The following is a 12,041-nucleotide window of genomic DNA, read 5'->3' as shown; positions in this document are numbered from 1 at the left end:
TCGCCCAACAACATCAGATAGGCAGCATCCTGATCCACACCTTCAAGTGCCTGGATCCTAGCATTGGCTTGTTCCAACTGATAGTTCAACCGTGTGAAAACTCTTTCTGACTCTTCAGTCCTCAGCTTTTCACGTTCCAAAGCATCCTTGTATTTATGAATGGTATTCTCAAGTTCACGAGTACGAATCTCATAAATCAGTCGTGCTTCCCTTTTCATTTCGAGAGTCAACTCCAGAGTTTTGTTGAGTTTTTGAATCCGGAGTAAAGCTCTATCCAACTCCTCCTCCTTCGTCTTGAACACAGATTTAGTATTGTAGAGCGCTTGTCCGAACTTTTCTCACCTTGCCTCAGACTCCCTATCCCTTTTGTTGGAAATTTCGAGCTCTTTGTCCTTCTTCTGTTGACCATCTTTCAAAATCCCATTTTCTATCGAGGCTCGGCCGAGCTTAAACCTCAAGTCAGCATTCTCCAACTCCAGCTCCTTAATACGGGCATTAAGCTTCTCCACATCTTCAGGTAATATGGGTTCTGGATCAGGAACCAAGGGATAGATAGAAGGATCAAATGGAAAAGGGAGTTTAACCATTTGAACCCTCTCTCTCACCCAACAAGTATAAGGCTCTCGAGCGATGATATTTCTCTTACCCAATTCCTTACCCTTTTTGATAACTGCTTACCACGACCTCTTGATCTTCTTCACCATGGGGTGATCTGCTTCAGCACTGTGTAAGATGAAAGGCTCTAAAGCTTCAGCTTTTGGAGGGTCATTCATAGGGTAACCATGTTGCCTTAAAGATAACATCGGGTTGTAGTTGATGCAACCCTTGGTTCCTATCAAAGGTACATTGGGGAAGTCTCCAATGCTGACAATAACATCCTCAGTTTCCCAATACCTGATATACCACTTAACATGATTGGAGGTGAGAGAAGCTAATTTATGAGAGGGCTTGAGTTCCTTTGAGATAAAAGGGCCTTCTTCGGGCATATGAGATTTAAACCAGGCATGCAACAGCTGCGCACAACATAAAATGGTTCCTCCCTTATTCTTATGACGATCGCGGAGAGCATAGTGGAGGTCTGCCAGGAGGAACGGTACAGGATTACCAGAGAGGAAGATTCTCACCGCCAGGTGGTCCACAAAATGGTCAATATTTGGGAAGAGAACTATCCCATACACCAACACAGCTAACACAGCATAGAAAGATTTCCAATTCCCCTCTTTTTCCATCTTCTTAGCTTGATCTTCCAAGAACTTCCTAGAAAAACCATTGAAAGCTCCCTTCACATCCCAATTGTCCACGAGTTCAGAAACTTTCAGACCCAAAGCTAATGATATCCTCTTGGGAGGAATACCTTCATCAAACTTCGGAAATGGATTATGATCCTTCAAATTCTGGCATACAATCCTCTTAAACTCTTCCAAGGTGGGAGCCAATTGGAAATCAGAGAATATGAAACAATGTGGAGGTGGATCGTAGAACTGAGCAATAGTCACTGCGGTCATCACGTCCATCTTCTCATTTAAGATGTCCAGAATTCTTCCATAGTCTTGCACAAAGCTGTTGAGTTTAATTGGTGTTACTTTGGCACTCAACTTCTGCAGGCTGGCAAGGTCCACGTTCTTGTATTTGAACTGAAAAGTGCTTCTTCTCTCAGGATTCATTTTCCTAACAAGTCTTGGATTCCTGAAATAATGCAAAACAAACTAAGAGTTTTGCTTTTTATGTGTATGCTATGAATAGATGGATGCAATGTTTTTTCTTGTACAGGTTCAAAGGTTTGTGATTGCTCTATTCGCAAGTGCACGAATCGCGTCAGAGTAATATAAAAGAATATCGATCCCACAGAGACCAAATCGTCAATCTATCGATTACTATCGTTACAATGTTTATCTAAGGCGGTATAAAAGAGATATTGATGTTGCAAAATAACAGTAAATAAAGAAAATAATAAATACAGTGCAGATAAAGACAGGTTTGAATGTATTTCACGTCAGTTAAACGATGTTTCGATTGTCTAAATATAACTACTTATGGGGAAATATTTTCTACTCTTGAAAAGAATCCATTTAACAGGAACTGTCGCTTTCGCATATTCAGAACCGAGTTTACCCTTAAATTAAGGCCTTTTATTGTCACTCATAAAAGGTGCGCAGAACACTAAAGTAGTAAACTTATTTTTAAGAAATAAGACTCGTAAACTTAGTTGAAAAGTGATTTTGATTTGGAAAGTTTACCCAAGGAGTTTCCTGATTTTAAATCTATCAACGCGTCCGAAAATAGTTTCAAAAATCGTTTTTCCTTAAAGTGATAAAAATTCCTAGTTAACTAAGCCAGGGTGCTTTCGCACTCCTTGAGTAGTTAAAACTAACCAAGTTTGTTTCAAAAAACTCGAATTAAAAATCAAAACAACCTTTAAAGCATTTCTACAGATTCAATATGTGAAACATCTCTTTAACCGCGATCCTTACATTCTAACCTTTGAAAGATTTAGCCAGACATGGTAATACAAACAAACACAACGATATTGATCATGATGAAAAGTTGTTTTAGAATGTAAGGCGTAAAGAACAAGTAAAGCGTGAAAAATAATTAAAACGAGCAATAAAGATAATGACGAGAAATTTAAATAAAGTAAAGACAATGACAGGAATTAAATAAAGTAAAGTATGGCAAGAAATTAAATAAAGTAAAGGATAGCAAGAAATTAAATAAAGTAAAGCATAGCAAGAAATTAAATTAAATAAAGCATAACAAGTAAAATAAATAAAAACGATTAAATTAGAACCTGCTCCAAACGGAGGCTTTAAATCTGGTACAAGGAAAATAAACCTTTGACTTTGAAGATAAAGACAACAGCAAAATCAAAGTGCTCCAACTTAATTACACTACGGTGCGATAACCCCTCGATGTGACGGATTACCGCTTTTACAGATGATAATATAGTCTTAGTGTTGTAAACTAAGTTGTGTGATTTGGAAATGAACTAGAACGACCTATTTATAGAGGAATTCAGCAGCTTGCAAAGACCATGATGCCCTTCAACTTCTCCTTAGTGGGAACGTGAAATGCAAAGGTGGCGCCCGCCACCCCTTCATGACGCTTGTCATGTGTGGAAATGGGAAAGTTCATGGGATCGTGGCAGTTTCCTCCTGGTTGAGGGATGATGTGTCATGGCTTCTCCTATAGCGGTCGTCATGCATAACCCCATGTGTACAATATTTGCCGAAAAACCCTAATTTTTGGTCTTTTTGCTTTGTTTCTTCTAAAAAGATCCTGAAAGAGCTAAATATCTGAAAACAACATAAAAGAGAGCATAACACAAGCAAAATGGTAATAAATACCTAATAAACATGTGAAATCCGAGTCAAAAACACGGTGTGATTCAGTGTGATTAGTCTGAGGTATGGATAAATCTGATTGCTTTCCAAAACGGGGTTCTCACCGGATATGATCTATGGTTTTGTTACAAAGGATCCCCAGAGTCATTGGTTCGCAAGAATGTTTGACGCTTACGGAAAATGCTTTCCAGTCATCAACTCCATCAAGGGAATCTATTCTGGGTGAGGTTCTCGTACCGACTCTTACGAAGTATTCACCTCGGGAGTCCGTATTACGTAACCATCGACTTTGGTTCTAGACAGGGTACTCAGAGTCATGGATTCAAAAGAATGTTTAACGCTTACGGAAAATACTTTCCGATCGTCAACTCCCTCTAGAGAATTTATTCTGAGCAAGGTTCTCCTACCGATTCTTACGAAGTATTCACTTCAGGAATCCATACTACGCAATCATCATTCCTAGTTGGCCAAAGGTTCAATGTTCTAAAAGGTTCTTAGAGTCACGGACCCCTTTGAAATATCGAAGCTTACAAAGTATTCACCTCGGGCAACAATATTTTCCAAAGGATCTACTCTAAGTGAAGTTCTCATACCGACCCTTATGAAGTATTCACCTCGGGAGTCTGTACTACTCAACCATCGTCATATCTTATGTTTTTTACTCTAGACTCGGGTGTAGAGTCTTTCCCACATGGTTTGAAATCAGAATACCCAAATACCAACAATCACAATGGAACTAATATACAATAGATATATCAATATAACAATAAAGATAATGTAAGCAATACATAAAAAGCCACACAAGTAAACAAATAAAGCACACAAACATTCTGACTAGGCTTGACTCGCTTAAGGAACCATTCGTTATCCCCAGCAGAGTCGCCATCTGTCGTACCTCGGAAAAAATGTGAATACGACCTAGCGAAGCGAAATCGCACGCTCGCAATGATGGACTGAACAGAGTCGCCGTCGAACTTTATTTATTCCTAAAAGGAAAGGGGAAATATCAATAAAACCCAAGAAAGAACGACAATGATTATGGTCGTCGCAACCAAATCAGGGTTCGGGAGTCGATTACGCAAGGGAAAGGTATTAGCACCCCTCACGTCCGTCGTACTCAACGGGAACCGTTAGGTTAGTTGTGCGCATTAGTATTAGTTTAAAATGTTAGGCTTTTCAAGTTATTATGTGGGAAAGAAAGAATAGAAGAGAGAAGAATATTTTTGGACTTTCGACGAAGGACTAAACCTAAGTTTTTTATTAGTGGGCCTGACAAGATTTACAAATCCTGCTCCTACGTATCCCAATAGAGAACTCAAGGCTTACGTAGTTCTGGGTAGAAAAATGTTTGTTTGTTGGTTGATTTTAGTGAAAGCTACTTTGTGTCAATCGACGAAAACATTGTTGGACTACCCAAAATAGGTGGAGAAACATTGTCTTGCATTGTTTTGAAACAAAGTACCTTTCGTTTGAGAAAGGGCTTGAAGGGTCAATCGCACGGCGGCGAGAAAATGTTTGATTGGTTTGAGTGTGTTTTGAGTAATGGCGAGAACTTGGATGAGCGAGATATCCATCTCGAATCCTAGCCTCGGGAATACGTGTTATCCACCACGGTCCATTTCCATCTTATTTGCAAAAGTATTTAACAAGAATTAAGTGTTTTTTCGAATTTAATTGAGAAAGGGTTTAAAGAAACTGCTTTGACAATTTTGAATGATGGCGAATGCTAAAATAAGCAAGGCATCCACCTCGAATCTTAATCTCAGGAGTGCATGGTATCCACCATGTTCCATTTCCATCTTTATTGAAAAAGTGTTAAATAGGAATTAAGTATTTTTGAGTTTTATTATGAAAATGACTTGACGTTGGATCAAGCATTGATGAGCGATTGAGAAAGATTTGAATGAAGGTTTGAAAGAAATGGAATAGACAAAAATGGGATGAATAGAAATGGATGGATTTGTTTATTGAGAAAATACTCGACGTTGGATCGAGTTTTTATTTTTGATATTTTTGAAAAGAAGTTGATTTTATTCTTGTCTTAGTAACTAGCTAAACAGCCAAGCTAATAAAGAAACAAAAAGAGATAAAATTATTACATGCCATGGGAGTGGGGGTACATTTTGTTGAATGGGGATTCAAGATAATGAAATAATTAAATCGTACCCAATCGACGAACAAGCAATGCATGAGTGTAGGTGCAAGAGGATGGTCTCATTGTAAGAAGGCCCAAGAGTAAGCCATGTGAAGAAAATATCAAACATAAATTATATTTGCAACACATTCGAAAATTAAATTGGAAGAAGTAAAATCGGGACGTGCACGGATTAAAATTGGAATGCGAGGATGGGAATCAAAGTCACATAACGCAAAGACGTGAATAATAAAACATGAAGGGATTAGAAATAAATAATGAAATAAATAATATAAAAATGGAACATTAAAATATTTAGCAAGTGAGTCGCACAAGATAATGAGCAATTATTCAATCCTTTAATAAATCTAAAAAAATATAAGAAACAAATAATGAAAAATGGAAAAGGAAAGAAATCATGCTCAAAAATCAGGAAGTGGAACATGCTGGTTTCGAACCCAGGATATGTGGGAAGCAAGTTGGCGCTTCAACCACTCAGCCATGAAATATCACTTGCCAAAATCGAACAACTAGTGGTATGTGGATGGAAACTGGGATCTTGGCCCAAACAAAGCCCAAACCCAATATGGGTGGTTGTGGTTCACCTGGACTCGGAATAGAGGGTCCGCTTCAAATCCCTCTTCCCAATGAATAAATAAAAATAAAAAAAGGAAACTAAAGGAAAAACCAAAGTCCGTTGTAAGACCCCAATTTTGTCCCTAAGATCCCTCATGGCATCATAACATTGCATTTGCATAGCCTCAAGGATCTTTAAGCATCTTGGTTCCCCTTGCCTTTGGGTGGGGCTCCTTGTGAGTGGTTTGAGATCACCAAGCATGCTTGAATTATATATCATTGCTTTTCTCATTTTGTTTACTAACCAAAAGCACAAAAATATGTCACTAACATCCTTTGTTTGTAGCTTGAGCAATCACAAGGTCAAAAGCTTCTAGGAGATCATTGGTACAAAGACATGGTCAAGAAGAGATGATAGCCAGCATGGTAATGGCTCCTAAAGGTCTCATCCATCAAATATGTCTCCCTAGCATCTCAATTCATCATTTTGATCAAAACAAGTCAAAGGGTTTGAGGTCTTGTTCTTCAGAGAAACCGTAATCATCTATGCACCACAATGCCTTGCTCATGAAGCAACCTCAGCCCATGGTCAAATACAATCAAGGGAAGTTCTTTAATTCATCATTTCATGAATATTTGAACTTATTTGAGTGTCCTCAATCATCAATTCATCAAGATATGAGTTGTGGACTTAAAAAGTTGATCAGTCAAATCATCTGACTATTTTTGAAATACACTGAGACCTAACTTTTTATGTGTTGGTCAAATGGAGATGGTTCCAAACGAAAAAATGTTCTTAAGGACAATATGAACAACTTTCATGTTCATCAAAATTTGATTTGAACCTTGGAAAACCATCTTCCAGTCCAATACATTATAGGTCATTTTGACTGAAACCCTAATTTTGGGTCAACTTCCCAAGGACATAACTCATTCATTTTTTATGATTTTGAGGTGGGATCAAATGAATTGGAAAGCTTAAGATGTATACTTCAAATGTTATGTTTAACAAAATTTCAAAATCTCAAATAAAATACATGTGATAATGCAAGACATTATAGGTCCTTTTGGGTCAAAGGCATTAAAAGTCAAAAAAGTCCAACTTCAAGTGCCCATAACTTCTTCATCAAAAATCCAAATGATGCAAAATTTAAGTCCATTTTGATTTTATTGAAAATATATACAACTTTTATGTTGAAGGTTTTTTCATTTGAAGCTTGCATCATCAAAAAAGAAGGGCTTGAAAGTTGGCCAATTTTAGAAACCTTGCCTTGGCATGTTTTGCACATCACACTTTAAACTCAAAATTCATAAATTTCCACACTTCAAATGAGTTTTTGACCAACATAACATTTGTTCCTTATGCAAAAACCTTTCCAACCATTACCCATATGCCTATGCTTGGGTTTTCTAAATGGTATTTTCGAAGAGGTGAATGATTAGGTTCAATTGTGGAATTCATGTTGAAACCTGGTTGCACAAGCCAATTCAGAGCAAATTACACGTCCAAACCCTTGGCATTTAAACTCAGCTTGCATTTGGCATTGCTTTTGGGCCTTGTGCATGATCATGCAAGCCCATGCAAGTGGTATCCAAATTTATGCACACGGATCATTCCACCCTTTCCTTGCCAATTCAGCTATAAATACATGCTTCATTCCCTCCATTTCGGACGCCAATTTCAACCTGAAATGCTGCTGAAATCGTTCCCTAACCATCACTAGAGAAGCAAACTCACTTTTCTCATTTTTTTTCAGATTTGAAATTCAACTTCATCTGGTTGAATTCTCAGATCTAGTGCTTGTAAACCTTCATCATTCATCCCATAGAACTTCTGTTTTAGCAAGGCAAGCAAGGCATCATGCCCAAAACACCAGAACTCAAGCTTGCACTCCAACTGGTAATTTCTTCGATTCTCTTCATCCATGGACCTTTTTGCTTGGATCTAATGTTTTCTGAAGTCCTCACTTGAGAGGCAAGCTAGTGGTAGCTTCAATTTTGCTTTTTCTTGATCTGCATTTTTCATACCTGAATCTTCCACCTCAGATTTCTCCATTTATAGAGATCTTGAGTGTGATTCAAGGTTACAGGGGTGATGTACATCACCCCAGCTTCATTTTGGTATAAGGATCGTGTATTTTCATGGAGGTTTGAAAACCTGTAAGTTTGGCCGGAATTTACAGGCTCACTGGAGAAGAAGGTGGCTTCGGTGGCCGCCTCTCTCCAGTTTGAATGCTGACCGTTGGATGTACATCCCACGTTTTAATCTTAGCCGTGCATTGTGTTTACTTTCATTAATTCATTATGTCACGCGTGGACTAAGGCCTACCGTGGGAACGCGCTCCAGGACCATTAGATGTTGCCACGTCAATTAATGAGTTCCATCAGACGCTCCTGGTTTTTTTTTCTATTTTTTAATTTCTGTTTTCATTTTCTTAAATTCCATTTTATTTCAAAAAATCATATCTCTCTCATTTTTAATCCAAAAATTATGGGACCAATTGCATTATTTCCCAAATAATTTCTAGTTTCTATTTCTGATTTTTAATATTTTTTATTTTGTCATTTGATATTTTTTGTGAATTTTCTCTTTTCTGGTTATTTTTAATTCATTTTAAATAGTTTCTGATATTCAAAAAATACAAAAATATTTTCCTAACCTATTTGAATGATGATGGATCTATGAAAAATATTCTCATCAATTTTTGATTTGATTTGAGATTTATTTGAGATTTTAGTTCAATTAGGTTATTTTTATTCATTTTTAATTGATTAAAAATAGTTTCTGACTTTTAAAAATGCTGAAATATTTTGTCAAACTTTGTTTGACCTTGTTGGACTTAGGATAAATCACTTGGACCTTTCAAGGTTGATTTGAAGTGATTTTGAAGTTTGACCTGTCTTTAATATTTTAATTCAAGTTTATTTTTAAGATTAAAAAAATGCCAAAAATAGTTTATTCATTTCTTGACTCCCAATCTTCATCTCACTTCTGTTTTTGATTGTTTGACCTTGACTTTCAATGTTATTGATCAACATATGAGGATTGGTACATTGTATTTCATTTAATGCACTTTAATTTTGTCACTTCCATTTCTCTTATTCTTCTTCTTCTTCTTCTTTTTCTTTTTGATCAATGAGTTGAAGGTTGATAAGTTAGCATTGATTATGAGGACTTAACCTTCCTTGATTCAAATCTAATTCATCTTGATCAATTGATCAAGTGAATAGCTTTGAATTAAGGATAGGTTGTCTTCTAAATCATGCAAAAGGCTTAAACCAATACAAGATCATTTCTCTTCTTCTTTTTGGCATGACAAGTTATTGGGACTTGGTTCACTAATCAAGACTCCTAACTTGTGTTTGTTGCCTACATTATTATTGACCGGCCTCAGATAGTTGTGACTTCTACATAAGTCCAATTATGATTGCTTAACATAGCGCTAAATTTGCCTTATGGCACACTAACTACTAACACTAACTATTGACAATTAACATTTACTTAATGCAATTTACTTTATGCAATTTACTTTAAGGAAATTTACTATTCTTGCACATATTATCCATTTGTTTTTCCTTTGCTCATTTGAGCACATGTTTATGTTAATGCCATTTGCCTTTTGCTCACTTGAGCACGTAATTGTGTATATATTATTGTGCTTGTGTTTTGTTTTGTTTGTTGTGGGCCAAAATGCAAGGAAATGGACTTAGTTTCTAGGACTTCCCCTATGCAAAGAAATGGAGAATTGGACTTAGATTCTAGGACTTTCATTATGCAAAATTGGAGTAAAAGGATCTTAATGATGAAGATGGATTGGAAGGACCAAATCTCTAAACTCACTCTTGTCCATTCTTGTTTTACTTCATGGAACTTTTGATGTGTATGCTATTGTGCTAGGAGTTTCCATTTGAGCTTCATTGGAGGACCATTGCCATGTTCATCTAAGTGGAAGATACAAGACACGTTGAGGATCTCTTATGAGACTTGTTTGATTTGCTTATGCTTTGTGGTTGCCTATTCCAAAGGATGGGAGCTACTTGGATCATCAATATGATTTCAAGATAGGGACTCCATTGTGGTTTTGATTCTTTATCCCTCACCTCCTTTTGCTTTACTTAGGACTTAGCCCTTCTTCTTCTTCTCTCCACTCTAACCCAAGCCAAAACCTTTTGTGCAAACATTTAACTATGGTTTTCAAACATTAGAAACCTAAGCCTTATGCTTTTGATTTTAAAACTTTCTTTTCATAACACTTACTTTGAATTGAACTTTTAAGTCAACTTTGACCATTTTGTATATACTTCTAATTGGTAAATATAACCCATTCAAATGTCTTTTTTGTGGTCCTAATGGCCACTCTCTTAATCAAATTTTTCATAACCTTTAGCTATTAGGTTTGAGTTATCCTTGTGGTAGATATAATACTCACCTATATCCTTAGTGATGGACAATAAGTCTTCCATGCTTATTATAGGGTTAACCCCTCATTAGCATGTTGAAGCTATCCTCACATGGTGGATTTGTGGTTTGGTTGAGTTTTCTCCCTTTGATAATAAAAGACCTTAAGGCTTTTGGACCAATCAATTCACCAATTTCTTTGAGATTTTTACCCCGAACTACGAGGTTTTGATCCTAATCTTTTTATAAGATGGTACGTAGGCAATGGGTTTATCCATTCAAACACAAAAATGTAAATAAACTTGTATATTCTCTTCTCATCTCTTCAATCATATTTGCACAAACAAAATTTCACAAAACAACAACCCTTACAACAAATGTGAAAAGGGCTCCCTAGGAGTACCTAGGATGTTTTGGGTGCCTAACACCTTCCCATTGCATAACCAACCCCCTTACCCAGATCTCTGCTTCTTTTACTAGTTTTTGTTAAAACTTTTAGGTTTTTGTTCGCTTTCTAACCATTCCTTTGGATAAATAGAAGTGCGGTGGCGACTCGACTTGTATGATTTACCTTGGATTTAGTCAATATCTCTAATGGTAACGAATACCCCGCTACAGCCGTTGTAACCTAGCTGCATGGCTGTATTGGTTTAAGAAAAAGGCAATTAACAGTTAATCAATGAATAGGGGAACATGGAAAAGACAGTGCATTAATAGACAATAAATGTATGGAGAACAAGAAAAGGCAGTATTGGGTTCTGTAAGTCTCACATATATCGATCCAACTTTCTCATACCATTTAAAACAAAACAATGTATCGGTTGGAAAAAATAAAGAAAGGGGCGAACTTCAAAAGCCACAAATGACCTTCATATTTCCCGTTTCCGAAAAATCTACCTTCTCGCTCAAAATCAATTTTTATTTTGTGAACAACAACGAAATTCAACAGCCACGGTAACAACACGAATACGCAAGGCAAACATTCATGAAGCCACATCAAAGATGAAAGATAGATCAAAAATGGAACTAACCAGTTGCAGTTGGATTGACCAACGAAAGTGTAGGTAATGCTTTGCCTCAATCTTCTTCCAACTTATGCTCTACTTTATCCTCTGAGTTATTCGCGGATTCCCTTGGGGTTTCGCAGTTTTCGCCTCTTCTTGTCGAAGAAAATAGGGTTTCTTTCTATCCTCCCTATCTGATTTTTTTTAGCGTCATTTTGAATGCTCAACCTTTTCTCTTTTATGCACAGGTGTGTGGTCCTGCGTCTGGTACCATCATGAGTTGGCATTATCCGTTAGAGAAGGATTCCTTTTGCCTCAAGTTTTTGTGGGGACCATCTTGTGGCAGGTACACCTTTCGTCTGTAGTGTCTGCTCGCAATGCGTGGTCTTGCCTTGAGCTTCTATTGAGTGTTAGCTGTAAAACATTTGCGTGTTGTGGTAGAAATTATATTTTTACCGTTGTGCAAAACATTCATTTTAACCAAATGTCCTTGAGTGTTTCAAACATTTCTCGGTTCCTTGTTTTCAACAGCTTGAGTTGGATCTTATTTTGTTTTGGTAATGACCTTTCTGATTGTGCTATTATTT

At 36.8% G+C, this 12,041-nt stretch overlaps 1 protein-coding gene across 1 annotated transcript; it reads right to left on the bottom strand.

Annotated features, from left to right (window-relative positions):
- Positions 1 to 674: 674 nt before the first annotated feature.
- On the bottom strand, positions 675 to 11,088 carry LOC127102798 (uncharacterized). Its single transcript, XM_051040130.1, has 2 exons — positions 11,059 to 11,088; positions 675 to 1,481 (listed from the first exon to the last, which is right to left on the bottom strand). Exons 1-2 carry the CDS (start codon positions 11,086 to 11,088, stop codon positions 675 to 677), a joined length of 837 nt encoding a protein of 278 aa, XP_050896087.1.
- Positions 11,089 to 12,041: the final 953 nt, after the last annotated feature.

Source organism: Lathyrus oleraceus, chromosome 7 (genome assembly GCF_024323335.1).
Source record: "Lathyrus oleraceus cultivar Zhongwan6 chromosome 7, CAAS_Psat_ZW6_1.0, whole genome shotgun sequence".
Lineage (NCBI taxonomy): Eukaryota > Viridiplantae > Streptophyta > Magnoliopsida > Fabales > Fabaceae > Lathyrus > Lathyrus oleraceus.
The sequence above is the reverse complement of the archived record's forward strand: the minus strand, read 5'-3'. Positions and strand labels throughout refer to the sequence as shown.

Excerpts from the sequence above, each read along its gene's own strand:
- LOC127102798 (XM_051040130.1), bottom strand. The coding sequence starts at position 11,088 with ATGCAGCTAGGTTACAACGGCTGTAGCGGG. Across the intron at positions 1,482-11,058 it reads GTTACAACGGCTGTAGCGGG|TTCTACGATCCACCTCCACA; the intron begins GTATTCGTTACC and ends ACTATTGCTCAG.